Raw genomic sequence first — 16,818 nt, forward strand, 5'->3', positions numbered from 1 at the left:
GATATTGCACTATATAAAAGCTCAATTTAAAAAGAACTTTTGGATTGACATTAATTCTGTGTGTGTATTATTATTTTTATTTCAGGAAACTGAAGAAAGGAATAAGCTACTACAACAGAATGTTGAATTTGACTCTTGTAAATCAAATGAGTCAATCTTAGACGAGACAAAGGTTTATGATGATTCAATAAATGAAATGCAGAATTCATCTTGTAATGGAAATTCTTATTATGAGAAAAAAGCAGTGCAGGATGACAAAGATATCATGTCAACATCTGACAAAACTTTCAAAACCTTACAAAGCGAAACCAAAGAAATAGATTCATTTGTCTCTTTTACAACCTCCACTTGTGACCTGCACTTATCATCGTCAACATCAACATCACTACCAGAGTCATTATCAGCCTCAGCCGTGTTGTCATCATCGACCGTGTTACATTCTCTTATGATACCAATTTCAACTTCAACTTCTACTTCACTATCTGTCACGAGTCATCCAATTTCATCAGCATCTGCCTTGTCAACAGAAAAGTCATCTTCAAACATGCCAGCATTTACCTCTCCACTCACATCTTCTACATCAGCCCTTAAAGATGACATTTCATCAACCCCATCTACTCATTCCACCCCAACTTTGGAACAGTCACCATCATTTATTACTTCAGCATCATCAAACTTAAAATCTGGTATCAATTTTGAAAATAATTCATTCCAAAAAGAAAATACTGATGTCACCAATTCTAATACTATGAGTTCCATTGGGATATCATTACCATCTGTATCTCATTCAGAGAATAATGAGGGAAGTAAAGTTGTTTGTAACATTGACCCACTCAAAGAGGGAGGTGTTGAGGATGGTAACATTCTTAGAGAAGCAACTTATGGGGATGAAAAGAATACTGGGCAAGACAAATCATCGACTGAATTGAAAGTTGATGAAACTGTGATTAAAGGAAATGCAGACTTGAACAGTTCTTCTTTAACTTTTCAAGCAAGAAATAACATTGTGGTTAACGAGAAAGAAATCAATTCTTCTCTCAGAGCTGGGTTTGAAAAAACTAGAAGTGGGAAGTCTGCTGTTCTTAACAGTCACAATGACCAATTTGAAAATGTTCCATCTACTTCCTCTGCCTATGTTGGTTGTATGACAAGGAGTAGAAAACGAAAGCAAAAAAAGGTTTGCCCATGCTGTGGTGATGATAATGCTCCAAAGAATAAGCAATCCTCATCTAGTGTGCCTTCAACACCAGATTCTAACTCCAAATCTAAGAAAAGACAAAAAGTCTTGTTAGACAGTGGACAAAATTCAAAAGATGGAACTGATGTTAGTAGTCTTAGGAATATTGTGGATGATTCTGATGTTGTTTATCTTTTATCTGAAAGTAATGGAGTCATTTGCATATCAGATGATGAAGATGATGCAACTATTAATAAAAAAGCAAAGTACGTAAATGATGAAGGTTTGGATCCTGTTGTTAGACATGAAGTCTGCATCACTATTGACGAGGAAATATCTACAAAAAATGGTGAAAATGTCTCAGACTTACATTTAGGCGAAAATGATATTACACTGGCAAAAACTGGTTTGAATTCCACAGATAATAATGCTATAATTGATAAATTTGATTCATCTGGTTCAGAGAGAGAAAGTAATTTCGCAATAAATGTTAATGTTGCTAATACAGAACCTGATGTTTCAGCACAACGTGCCTCTTATATGGATTTGATTCAAGAGAAAACTAGTGCTGAAGTGAGTATGATCGCAAGGGATGATTCTGAAATGAAAGAGGTCACAGAAGATTTGGTGCTAGACTCTTTAATTCCAAATTTAAAGATTCCAGATGGGATTGAAACACTTACTGTAGTGAATCCAAAAATAGAATCAGTAAATTATCAAAATAAGCCGACAAAAGGAGAACCTAATTTCATTCAACATGAGCAAAAAGAGGAAAATCAGACACATCTCGGACATGGCACTGCTCAAGACTTAGAGAATAATCATAGGATGAAAGACGAAGTGATCTCACACTTCAAATCTGAAAATGAAGTGCTGTTCTCTGAAGAAAGAACAGGACAGAAAACAGGTCCTGGCTTTGTATCTGTTGACCTCGAGAATGAGTGTGCAGAAGAGAAATCAAATGAGCACCTTAGAGTGGATGTAAATGATTTAAAACTTCCAAATGATGAGTCTGATTTCAATGCAAAACGTGAGAGAAACAATAGCATTTATGAAGAAGATAGCACTACTGTTTCTGGTTTAGGATGTGGTAATTTACCAGAAGCAAATATTACTCCACGTGTGCAAAAAGAAAACAAGTCAGTTTCATCTCAAGATGATAAAACTGATTCTGGTGGAGATGTTGATCAGAAACCTAAAATAGAATATGACGGTTTAAGGAATTCAGACGATGCAGAAGAATTTGATGACAATGTAAATGACATAAATCTCGAAATAGAGAAAAATGTTGACTCAAGCAAATTTGGCTATAATGCTGCCAACAGTTGCAATGATTCAAGTGGTGTCAAACAAGAAAAACTTTGTGATGTAACATTCCAGACATATGGTATCAATAATGCATCACAAAGGCAAAATAAAGTGGATGTTATGAAGCAATCAAGACAGAATGCTGGTCTAGAAACGCAAAGTATTGGCAATAGTGTCACACCAAAAGTGAAAAATGATGATTTCGAAATCTCACCAAGAAAACAAAATATTTTGGATACCATACCAGAATTGGTCAATAGCGATAATATTACATCATCAGAATTGCAAAATAATGATAATGATGTTGCATCAAAAACACAAAACGATGATGACAATGCCAAATCACAATCACTGAGTGATGATCATGATATCACAACTATAATACAAAACAAGCATGAAGCATCAGAAATGCAAGGTGATGATAGTGAATTCATACCAAACCTACTTACAGAAGAACATGGCATATCAAAATTGTTAAGTAAGGATGTCCCACAGAAATTACAAAGTGTTAATGAGAATTTCACAATATCTATAACAAGTAACAACAATGATATGACATCACAAGTCCGAGATGATTTTACACCACAAAGACAAGATGATGCCATGTCACAAACAAAAGATGACATCACATCACAAAAAGGAGATGATGACATAACACAATTACAAGATGTTGCACCACAATTGCAAGACAATGTCACTGAACAAATCCAAGAAAAAGCCCCACAACAAAATGAAAATGAAATCACACCACAAATACGATGCAATGTCACAAGACAATTGGAAGATGATGTCAGACAACAAATGCAAGATGATGTCATATTACAAAGGCAAGATTTTGTCACTCCACTAATACAAGATGATGACATGAAACAAATGGAAAATTATGTCATACCACAAATACAAGATGATATCGCACCACAAATGGAAGATGATGTCACAAAACAAATAGAACTGGATATCACACCACAAATGCAAGATAATGTCCGTCCACTAATACAAGATGATGTCATGAAACAAAATGAAGATGATGAAACATCACGAATACAAGATGATGTTACTAAACAAATGGAAGATGTCACACCACAAATACAAGAGGATATAACAAATGAAATGGAATATGATGTGACACCACAAATGCAAAGTGATGTCACACCATTCATACAAGATGATATCACAGAACAAATGCAAGATAATGTTGCATCCCAAATGACAGATGATGAAAATGTCATACCACAAAAACAAGATAATGTAACAACACAAAAGGAGGAGGGTGATACAACACAAATACTAGATGACATCAAATTACAATTGACACCACAGATGAAGGGTGTCCTACCACAGTTACAAGATAATAATGTAACAATACAAATGGAGGATGACACACAGCAAATAAAAGATAATATTAAATCACAACAGGGAGATGGTGTCTCACCACGAATTCAAAATGGTGACACACCACAAATGGATGAGGTGACCAAACCACAAATACGAAATGATGAAATGTCACAAACACAAGATGATATCACACTGGAAGTGAAAGAGGTCACTATACAGATACAAAGTGGCATTACAAGGCAAATGAAAGATCATGTCATACCACAATTGAAAGATGATGATGTCACATCACAAATACAAGATGATGTTACCCCACAAATACAAGGTATTGCTCCTCAAATGGAAAGTCATATCATACCACGAATGATAGTTGGTAAAACAATGATAAAAACATCACGAATGCAAGAAAATGTCACAGCACAAATAGAAGATGACATCAAATCACAACGGCAAGATGATATTCACACACAATTAAAAGATGCTGAACTAGCACAGATGGAAAATGATGTCACGTCACAACTGCAAGATGATGACAGAACACAAATAAAAGATACTGAAATAGCACAAATGGAAAATGCTATCACACCTCATATACAGGATGATGTTACAACACAAATGGAAGATTTTTCCGAGGAGGATGTCAAAACTCAAATGACAGATGATGTTACACAAGAAAAGCAAGATGGTGACACATCACCATTAGTAGTTGATAAAGACATGCCGCAATCCAATGATGCTGCCAACCTTCATATACAAGAAAGTGCTATTATTCCACGAACTGGAGACAATGATGATACACCAATATCACAGGAAGATGAAGTCACAAAACAAACGAGAGAGGATTGTGTCACACCACAAACACAAAACAATGAGGACACACCACAAAGGGAAAATGTTGCATCACAAATAGATGAGGATGGCACACCACAAATACAAGATATTGTACCTCAAATGGAAGATGAGTTCACATCACAGATGAGAGGTGCCTTCACACCACGAATGCAAGACATCACAATGCAAAATACTGAAAGAGAACATATTGAAGATATCACACCACACATACAAGACGATGTCGCAACACAAATGGAAGCTTTTTCCTCACCGCAAATGCACAATATTGCACCTCAGATGGAAGATGATTGCAAAACACAAATGACAGATAATGTTACACAACAAAACCAAGATACAATAGCGCATATAGATGTCTCACATCACTTACAAAATGCCAATCTACAAATGCAAGATTATGTCACAACACAAATGGAAGATGATGTCAGACCACAAATACAAGATGACACATCATCACCATGGCAAGATGACAAAGACACGCCAAAGTTTAAAGATGACAATGTCACACTTCATAAACAAGAAGATGCTTTCACTGCACAAACTGAAGACAGCGATGACATTACAACATCACAGGAAGTTAAAGTCTCACAACAAATGGGAGAAGATTGTGACATGCCACAAGTACAAATCAATGAGAACACATCACAAATGGACTTTAACCCTTTCACCACACATTTGAAAGAAAATGTATTATCACAAACAAAAAGTGATGTGGAAGAAAATGTATGTTCACAAACAAAAATTGATGTGGCCATACAACAGATACAAAAAAACGATGTGACACAACTAATACACAATGATGGGGCCTCACCAAACGTGCAAAATGAAGATGCCACAGATGAAATACAAAATCATTTTAGATCATACGTCCAAGATAATTGTTTTGATGATTGTGATGTGACCGTTTCAATGAGCAGGGACATTACAGCGGATGACAATCTGGACAACAAAGAATCTAAGTCATGCGATTCAGAACAACCAGAAAATTTTACAGATACAACTTTTGTTACAAGTACCCCAGCAGATGGTACCACAACTCAGGGACATGTGGTGTTAAATAAACAGATTAGCCCTGTCACAAAGAATAACATAACAGCAGACAAAGACTTTTCACTCGATTGCGAACAAAGTATTGTCAGCTTGCCGTCACTTACTACATTATCAAATGAATCTGGTCTAACTAAAGTATTTTTTACTGATGAAAAGGAAAGTTCTCATGTGAATTTGAATGGGAATCTAGAAGTTTTGCGAAATTTGTCAAAGATTGATGATAATGAGAGAGGCAATAGAAATCTGGAGAATGAAAGGGAAAATGAAATTACTTGTCACTTAGAGAGTCAAGATGTTAGAGAAGGTAAAAAAGGAATGGAATTGTCCAAGTCAGTGTCACTTGATGTTGAATCAATTCATGGTGCACAGTTCAGTATTTTAGAAAACCTTAGTGATAAAAATAGCGTTTCATCATCTGAAGCTGCAGGGCCAAAAATGCTTGATTGTGTAGATTGTAAATCCCAGAGGAGCAAAGAACAGCAGAAATCAATAAAGGATGGAACTGAGGAGGAGGAATTAGAATCCAATGTCAAGACTGAATTTTATACAAGAGAGCATTGTTCCACACTATTGAAACTGGCTGAGACGAATCATGATTGTATGACTAATGATTCTGATGTTGGCTCTCAAGCTGCTGGACTTCTATACTCAGAATCACAAGAGTTTGGAGTGTTGGGTAATGGCAACAATCAGGTTGAGATTTCGAGATCATTTGATGATGAATCAGAAAATTCTCAAACAGATGAAATGCCTTCAGAAATAAATGTAGAAAACAATGAGAATGAGAGCAACAATTTGAATTTACCTGATAATGAGCATGAAAAGAAGAAAGACGTATTGATAGATTCAGAACCACAAGAGTTTGGATTAGAAATTACAAGTGATACGTGGACAAAAGATGAAAGTGGAACAGGAAATGAAGGGGACGGGTTGTTAGATTCAGAATCACAAGATTTTGGATTAGAACTGACAGATGATGATGTTGATTCACCAACAAGAGATGATAGTGAAAGAAGAAAGGAGAGTGATGATAGATTGGTTTACTCAGAGTCACAAGAGTTCGGGTTAGAACTGACAGATGATGGTGGTGTTTCAACAAGAGATGATAGTGAAACAGATAATGAAAGAGATGGGTTGTTAGATTCAGAATCACAAGAGTTTGGGTTAGAGCTGACAGATGATTGTGGTATTTCAAAAAGAGATGATAGTGGAACTAAAAAGGAAGAGGATGGATTGTTAGACTCAGAATCACAAGAGTTTGGTTTAGAAGGTGAAGTCGATGAAAATGAAATTCTTGAAAATAAGAAAAATAGTGAAAGGAAAAATGCAGAAGTATATGAGATTACTGAACAGGGTGAACTCTGCCTTGATTCATTAGAGTCACTTCGATCGAGGATCACTGATAAAAAAAATGGAAATAGATACACAATGGAAACGGGAGCACTACCAATCTCCTCAGAAAATTGTGACAATAAGAATGACTTCTGTATTGATACAGAAAACGGAAATAATGCAACAGAACTTTCAGATTTGCAACAAGGGCATAGCATAGAGGCAAAATGCCAAATCACTGAATTTTCGGAGGTACAAAAAGTTGACAGTGCAAAAGAGCAGAAAATAGTTTCAAAATCTCAGAATATTGATGTAAATGATGAATTAGAATTGAGCCGTTCTGAAATAGATTCAGATATTGAGAACAGCATGTCAGATTCGTCTCAAGCCAATCAAGTACTATCACAAAAAGATGACGATTTTGTGACCATAAAAATGTCATCTACGCATAAAGATAGCCTGATATCAACAAATGAAGTGGCATCAATAGCTAGATCTGGTTTAGTAGAGACTGAAAATGTGTGTGTGACAAATGGTGTATCAGTGATCACCTCTTCAAAACTAAGTCATGGGTCTGGAGAGATTAAAGATGAGTCAATTGACACATGTAAAGAGATTAATGGTGAAAAAAGACCAAATGTTGATGTGTCAGTGGTTTGTGGAGGTGATGCTGTCAAATTTGGTAATGAACCAGAGGAGGCAACCCAAGATATTGAACAAGAATCACTTGACCCGTGTAAACAATATTGTAGTGAAGAGGGGCCTTGTATTGCTGTTTCAGAGAGTTGTGAAGACGTTGCTTTAAAAGGGGACACCGGATTGGAAGCAATCCAAGAAATTAATAAGCAATCACTTGACATATGTAAAGAATATCAAAATGGAGATAGGACTGGCGTTGATATTATAAAATCTACAACACAAACCAGTATCATCCAATGGAATCAATCATCACCAGAAGATTCTTCACCAGAGCAGTTGATGTTTGTCAGCAACTCATCCCCTGGAAAGTCTGTATTCAAAATGCCCATATCTTTATCACCAATATCAAATGACCAACAACAGAATGTTTCAAAATACAATCACAGCACTGAGGGATGCAGTTTTCACTCTGAAGATATAGAGAGCTTTTGTAATAGTAGTTGTAGTGATGATGACAATCAACCCAGAAGTCAAGTCAGTGACTTTAAAGAGGAAGAAGACTTTCACTTGTGTTGGTCTCAAACTGAGACTGGAAGTAGTGGACATATTTCAGTTGAATGCTCAGAGGAAGATCATGTGGCTAATGACTCTTCCACCAGCTTACATCAGGATGGGGTTGAGGGATACGGTTTGAAACCAAATTCAACTTTTGGCCCAGGTAGCAACAGTAACAACAGGGAAGACATACCAGAGACAATTGTTAAAGAATTTGAAACTGAAAAACCGAGGGCAATGACATTTGGTGAATCTAAGACCCAACTGAACATGGATAGTAAAGCTTTGGATATATTTCAAGAAAAAGAAACTTCAATCAGGAAAATAATTGAGTCTGTGAATATAGAAGAGTTAGGTGACGGATGTGAAGATTCATCTGGGAAAGATAATCCAGGAGTGAATAGGCAAATACGTATGAATGACAAGAATAAAAAATTTAATAGTAATGATAAAGATAATGTGGAAACTGACTATGACTTTCATTATGTAAAGATTGTAGGAAGTAAAGGATGCGATGATGAAGAACTTTCTCAAGAGGCGAGTGTTTGTAGCAAGAATTGCAGTGCAGATGAATTGTGTCATGTGAAGAGCTGCATTGAAGATAATGGAGAGAATTCAAATGATGTTAGAGACGGGATTAGCCTGGAAAATGCAAATATTGAAAAAAGAATTGTTGTAGAATGTGAAAAGGATAATATTGATTATACTAGAGAAACTGAACAAATTGTCTTTTCTGATGATGAAAGTGATAAGCACAGAAATGTGGATGAAATTGAAAATCTAGCAGAGAATCAAAAGACACTTATTAATAAAATCAAATATAAATCAAACAATAATGGGGACAGGGCTAACTTGAAACATGAAAAAATAGTCTGTAATGAAACCAGTACAACTGTCAATGAAATTGTAAACTATTCTGATACGGTTCATGAAAAATCCTATAATAAAAGTTGTGATAGAATTGAAACAAATGAGGAAAATAAAGTTAATTATTCATCTCAAATCTCAGCAGACAATGTTGCAGAGGACATTTGCAACGGTAAAGAACAATCTTACAACGAAAGTAACTTGGATGAGAAAAAGGCTGAAGAAAGCAGCACATTTTTGGGAAATACAACCACAAAGAGATGTAATGATCAAAATGATAGTTTAGAATATGAGTTCATATCTACAAAACGGGTGAAATTTGATTTTGACAGCCAAGAATTTGTGGCAGATAGTCCGATTTTGCCTCTTGTTACGGCCATCAGAGAGGAAGAAGATAGTAATTTCCATGTAGACCTTTTCCCAGCTTTGAATTCAAATTCTGATAAATTCGTGAATCAGTCAAAGAAGAGAAAAGTGGATCACCCATCACTTTGTGAGGAACAAACCAATATCGAATTTTCCAATGGAGAAAACAGAAATAAGAAAATTTGTGTAAAGAAAATCAGTAATTCAGCTTCAGATTCCTCATCCATCAAACTCAAATGGACTCCCATCCAGCCTCAACCAGAATTTGAACACGTCCTGTCAGAGTCAAAATCAGCGCTATTGCCACAGATATCCACACTTTCAAAAGACAAAGGCATTTTTGGAAGTCATCCAGATTCAATTGTTACAAATGAGAATTGTACAGAAAGTTATTCACCTACTTCAGAAAATGAAAGCTTAGAAATTTGTTGTAAGGCCACATTCTTAAAAGGCGAAAAATGTGAAAATTATAAAGAGAAATTGAATGATGATGTCAAATTCCTTGGAACTTCTGATGAATCTAGTCTTTCGTTTATTTATGACACAATGACAATGAGTCCTGTCATCGAAAATCAAGACATTCACCTTAATGGCAACACCAGCACAAGCAATCCTTGTTTAGATGTGACTAAAGGGGAATTCAAGGAAAGTGTTCCAAACTCACCTGAAGTTTGTGGTAATGAAAATGCCAATATTCCTGGAAAATCAATTGCAGTTGAAACATTTGGAATGAAAACCTCATCTTCTTCATCTGCCCAACCAATTTCTTTACCATCTCCTTCTCATAGTGAGTCATCATATTCAATGACAGTATCATCAAAAGCAATGGAACAAGATGTAGAAGAAAGCAATTCTACAATGGATTCTACCCCACCAGAGAAAAGGAGAGCAAAAAGAGAATCACTTTATACAGGTAATGATTTTGAATGGAAAAGTATTTACAGTAAACACTGGATAAACCTAAAACCTCTAAACTGAAAAGATTGCTAAACCGAAAGGAAATCCAAATGTTGTCATTTTTTTCCTCTTTGATTTTGTTAGCCAACTATCGGTAAACCGAAAGCCACTACGATCATACTATTGTTAAACTGAAAAGAAATTACCGAATAACGGAAGAAAAAAAACTGTTGATAACCTAACAAAATTCCCATTTCATCGTCTACTCTTACAAAGAGCTGTTAACTAATGCGTTCAATTGTATTCATTCACCATCCCTCTCTATAGCACACTAGAGACTAGGCACTTGCCGTCACACACCTTTGGTTAAAACCACAGCCTCTTTACTTCGCTACCAACCCACCCCCACCCCCACAACTCCTTATTCATCTCCATCCACCTCTCTACTCCCCTATTCACCCCTCTCTCAACCAATACCCAATATACTTTCCGCTTCGCCACCCTACCCACACCACTCTATAATGCTGTATTCGTTTCTGTCCACTTCTCTATTCTCCCCTCCCAACCAATCCCACCCCAACCGCACCAGTCCATTCTTACTTGATGATGGCGAGAACACAATGCGCTGTATGAGATCAGTAATGTTGTAACATAACTCTCATTATGACGTTGGAGTCTTATAACCTCAACAGAATCTTTATGGAGTTAAAAACATTATTGCTCTCACTCATTGAATGTCTCTTTAGCACCTGCTCTCACACACATACATACACACACACACACACACTACACTACTTAACCACAAAGTGACTAAGTTGAATTTGATCCAACATATTGTGTGACAACAGGATGAAATAATTGCAGGCTCTGGGTGTCTTTGTTTGAAGAGTTTGTACGTTGTGAGGATCCATAGACCCATCATCTTGTTGCTTCACACTTCACTCTATTTTGAATCTTTGACATGATATATATATACAGTAGTAATCCATTCCATGTTACCATTTTATATAGTAAATAACAGTACAATAATCAAATTAAATCAACCAAACGAAAATAGATGAATAAAATAGAAGAAAAAAATCAAAACAACAAAAACTAAAAACAAGCAAGAAAAACTAAAAAAGAAAACAAAAAATAAAGAATGACACACATGAGCTAATGAGACAACCTTATGTATCAGCTATGATTTTGTTGAGTTAGGTCGAGTTGTGCCCCATGAAAATCCCGATAACTTTTAAATGTCTGTCTAAATCGAAATAACCTGTTTTTACTGTACTTATTTGAGGTTGTTTTTAAAAAGTCATTGTTTAAGTAATGGAAGAGAAATACTTTCAATACATTGAAATCAACAAATGTCTCAGACTAAAATATGTAATATTTTTGTTTTGTAGGTTTTTTTGTTGGCTTTTAATTTATTATTTTTTTTGTGATTGCTTATCAGTTATGAATACTAAATCATATCATGTGACTGTGATGTTTCAGCCACGCATTTCCTCTATTGTTTTTGCTCTTGTTCATCTTCAATTTTAATTGTTTCTGTTCTCTTTCAGCTCTGACAATTTTAAAAACTTAATGTTCTTTGATTTGCTTTTGAAGTAAAATACAAAGAAGTTGAGCACAATTTGATATATACTTTAGTTCCTGTACTTTTTCTTGGTTAAAAAGAAATGGTTTTATGTAAATTAGATGTGCAATCATTTCTACTGTTATGCATAATTTTTCATCTTCTGTTTTTGACCTCCTCAATTTCTAGCTGTCATACAGGAGTTACAGCGCATGAATAAAGACATCAGGATGTTCCTGTCAAAGGATAAACCGGTGAGTTCTATGATTGTAAAAGATTGTTAACATTATAGAGATGTAAGAGGTATTGATAATAGAGCAAATATTTTTTGAAGTCAGGGCTTTGGCATCATTATTGTTATTATTATTATTATTATTATTATTATTATTATTATTATTATTATTATTATTATTATTGCTACAGTGCAACCCTTGGATAGCGACATTGACCTCTGGTCCTGATTTATTTTGCTATATATGTTAGTTGTAGTAAAACCCCCAAAATAGCGACATGCATATGAGTAAAACTCCTGGTTAGCGACATCTATAACAATAATCTACAGTTGATACCCGACAGTCGTCATCTCATACTCTTAACCAATAAAAAATGCCTTTTTTTCCCCTCCCTTGTTACCGACCAAACATAACACATGTTTACTACACAGCATGGAATCAGCGCTTGTTGATATGGACCACAGCAAAAGTTTAGTAGCGGATAGAACTCTCAAGGGTCCATTAACCTTCCATGTTAGCTACTTGTCTGAGGTCAGTGGAGGTGAGCTGACATCAGGCAATGCCGTGTCCAATGGGGGCAATTATGGATATTTACGGTCTTATAATATGTTAGTATAGCGGGGAAAACAATAACAGCCTCTTTCACTTAATTAATTTAAATTGAAAAATCAGTTGTTGCTCTCAACATCCATCCAAATTCGATTTTATTGTGGTTCATACCTAGTTGTTTTTTGGGGTTTTTTTTTGGTTTTATTTGTTTTGTTGTTTTGTTTTTTGTTTATTTTGTTTTGTATGTAGATTTACTAATTTTTAAGTGCTTGTAAATGTTGGTGCACTTAAATAAAAATTTCGATATTCAAAACTCGCCAGTATGGATCTGATTTTATTTGAAGTCAAAACTAGATCTGTGCATTTGTGTTCTCGTGCGGTACTATCGCATTGGCACTGATTTTTGAAAATTTATTTTTAGTTTTGTTAAATGGCGTTCGACAACTGTTTATGATCAAAACAATGACATTACACACTGGAGAGTGAAAGCGTAACTGGTAAGCCCTTTGTAAACAGGAGAAATACACGCTTTAACACTGTTGAGATGTGTCATCTCTCAGGCACTGGTCCGTGCATCGCACTTTTACATATTCATGGGTCTCACTGTGCCCCCTTTTTCTGCCATCTTGAAAACCCCGGAATAACGAAACCCCTGGATAATCACATAATTTTCTGGTCCCGGGCGATGTCGTTATCCAGGGTTTGCACTGTATTAATATCGTTGATTGTTTTATTTTCATTATTATTATTATCGATATTATTATTATTATTATTATTATTATTATTATTATTATTATTATTATTATTATTATTATTATTATTATTATTATTATTATTATATCGATATTATTATTATTATTATTATTATTATTATTATTATTATTATCATCTCATCATCATCAACATTATTGTTATTATCATTATCCTCATCATTATTATTATTATTACTTTTACCATTATAACTATATGTACAGACTGACAAACTCGAAGTGGTGCACTCATTCACTGCAAGCGTCCATAGAGACTGCGCAGCCATATTCATTCATTCATTAATATGTATGATTTTATAGTATCTTTTTGTAGTTTTTTCATGTTCAATAGGCAATACAGTACCACATTTATATCACTATACAGCTAAAATGACCAATCTAAAAGTATATAGTTAAAGCATATTTCTTTTAGATTTCATAACAACGACTTTTTACATTCTCTACTCAATGTCTCATTTAAAAAAATATATAATCACGATTGATATTCAAATCATTAAGAGAACCAATATGCCTATTTTCAGAATGTAAAATATTAATGTCGTTCTGTGAAAAGTTTTGCGAGTTTTTAAAAATTCAACTCCAAATGATCAAACAAGAATCTCAATTTTTGGTCAAAATCCTGATTTATTTTATTTTATTAGCATTATGGATTGGCAGCTCTGGAAACTGGACACTTTTTTTTTTCAGTTTTACAATAATCCAGACCTTCGTGCTTTTAAATCGTCAAGAGTACAACAACAAAGAGGTTAAAACAGTTTTCAATTATTTTCAGTCAAGCAATATTTTTGATATTGCCCTTTTTAGTTTGAGAAGTTTTCACTGTATTTTTGACAAATAAAAAAATATTGTATTTATTTTGACAGAACGTGGACCAAGCAATAGAAGTGTTAGAAGATTTACAGGATACCCCTATAAACTCAACAGCACTGGCAAAGTTTCCTCAGATCATGGAGACCCTGAACAAGGTTTGTATTAATGAGAGAAATGTATTGTTTGTTGCTTGTGGCAGGTGTGTCTTTTTATGAATGTATGTTTATTTTATGTCATTTTCATATTTTCTTCGATGTTACATCTTCAGTGTCGTCGATACAAACAGAGTGAAGACGTCAGACAACTGTCTCAACGGATTTATGACAGATTCAAGACAATCTTACTGTGAGACGATACACTGGATGGAGGACACAAATAGCCGGAAAAATATGGACCAAGAATTCTATTTAGTTCACAGATAGTATTAGCAATGTGTCGGAGTGATGCTTAACAGAATAATATTTTGCTAGTTGTTCATAGCTTGTAGTGAAGACTTATCTGATGACTTAACCAAAAATGTGAAGAAATGGGAAAAAATTCAAAATGTTTCCAATCTTCATATTTTTTTTTGTCACTCACAAAATATGAAAGTGCTGAACCCCTCACTAGTCCTTAACACTAGAATTGTGACCCACTGCATCTACATGTTTTAAAAAAAAAGGAAAACGTCTGCCAAAAATAAATTTAAAGTCAAAAACGATCAGAAATGAGAATTTGAAAATTTTTTAGTTTAAGAATTTTTGTTCTCTTCAATAAAAAGTATGGGTTTGATCTAAGTAACTTATATACACTATAAAATCAATTTCAGTGTCTAATTGTCTCCGCATAAAGGCCTTTTATGAAGCAGTTTATCACTATGCTATGTTTACTGTTTACATTGTCAACCTTTCATTTTTCTCTTCTACTGATTCCTTAAGTTAGGACTGTAACTGTATTACCATTGAATGAAGTTATGAATCTTGGGTATCACTAATTCAGTGCATGGTGTTATTTCTTTCCCATTATTTTGATCGATCTCGGTCCCTCTGTGTGCGAAGTGAGTGCTCTACCAACTGAGCTAATGAGACTCCCAAAAAATTGAGTAGAAGCTTCAATTTAATTAGCAACGACAGATGATATGAACGTCTCGGTTCCCCCTTCGTCCCTGTGATCAGATCCCCCTTCGTCCCTGTCATCGGTTCCCCCTTTCGTCCCTATCATCGGTTCACCCTTCGTCCCCATTATCGGTTCCCCCTTTCGTCCCTATCATCAGTTCCCCCTTTGTCCCTATCATCGGTTCCCCCTTCGTCCCCATCATCGGTTCCCCCTTCGTCCCTATCATCGGTTCCCCCTTTGTCCCTATCATCAGTTCCCCCTTTGTCCCCATCATCGGTTCCCCCTTCGTCCCTGTCATCGGTTCCCCCTTTCGTCCCTATCATCGGTTTCCCCTTTCGTCCCTATCATCGGTTCCCCCTTCGTCCCAATTATTGGTTCCCCCTTCGTCCCTATTATTGGTTCCCCCTTCATCCGCATCATCGGCTCCCCCTTCGTCTCTATCATGATATCTACAGGAAGTAACTCATTAATACTGTACAAATGCAGTGCAAGAGCTGTTCTTTTGTTTTCAGTTACAATGTTTAATGTCTATAATTGATTTTTTTAAACTAGAGCATTTATATAGGCCAATATCCACTTATCATCCTCAAAGCACTTTACACCAGGACCCTAACCAACAGCAACACTTAACTTATAGGATGAGACATGACGCCTGTTAGACGAAACTACTAATTTTTGTCGACAAAGACAATGCTGTTAACGGCAAGGCACTCATTTTACACCTGAGTATGGTGAGAGAATGTAAGTAATGAACCTTTTCCAAGGACTCAACTTGATGCACCGCTCAGAGCGGGACTCAAACCTTGGTCCTTCTGGTTCAAGGGCGAGTGTCATACCACTAGATCACAAAGCCGCACAAAAGAAATCAGGGGGGTCAGATTTCAACAAAATTGACAAAAATTATCAATATTGTATTTCTCTGAAATGTATCTTATGTAAAATTTGTTTCTTCAGGCCATCATTTTTCTGACTAAATCCTGACCTCCCATAGCGGGCAGGGAGGTACATACTGTGTCTTCTATCGCCTTATATCTGTTTTCCAACACGCTTTCTGTCTTTGTCTTGGAATGAGATTACTTGGTTTTGTCCTGGCCCTGGCCGGACTCCTGACTGGGAGGGAAACGGTCAAATGCATAGTTATTGTTTTGGGAGATGATATTTTTTTCCTTGTAAATTATCTCTCTGTTATGTATTATATTTGTTATCTTCAATGTATAATGTAAGCATTTGAATGTATTCCTCTTGTTGGATTTTGTGTTTGTGTCCGGATGAGACTTATAGGTGATCTCAAACTAAGTACATTGGTGGTATGCTCTTGGAATCTACATCTGATCCCTATTTGTTCCCAGTTCCCCTATGTCTTACTTTTTCTTGGGTGCTTTAATTGTAATTCTAGAACTTTTTACTATCCCATTTTCTTCC

At 35.5% G+C, this 16,818-nt stretch overlaps 1 protein-coding gene across 1 annotated transcript in view; it reads left to right on the forward strand.

Moving 5' to 3' along the window:
• The window catches only part of LOC144976919 (uncharacterized), a 28,504-nt gene extending 13,066 nt beyond the window's left edge, over positions 1-15,438 (forward strand). Inside the window, exons 7-10 of the mRNA XM_078921523.1 lie at positions 86-10,391; positions 12,129-12,193; positions 14,355-14,456; positions 14,570-15,438. Of these exons, the coding sequence (XP_078777649.1) occupies positions 86-10,391; positions 12,129-12,193; positions 14,355-14,456; positions 14,570-14,650 (10,554 nt within the window). The 3' untranslated portion in view covers positions 14,651-15,438. The remainder of the gene's footprint in view (positions 1-85; positions 10,392-12,128; positions 12,194-14,354; positions 14,457-14,569) is intronic.
• Positions 15,439-16,818: the final 1,380 nt, after the last annotated feature.

Source organism: Berghia stephanieae, chromosome 7 (assembly GCF_034508935.2).
Source record: "Berghia stephanieae isolate SIO BIC M18660-M18661 chromosome 7, UCSD_Bste_1.3, whole genome shotgun sequence".
Classification (NCBI taxonomy): Eukaryota; Metazoa; Mollusca; class Gastropoda; order Nudibranchia; family Aeolidiidae; genus Berghia; species Berghia stephanieae.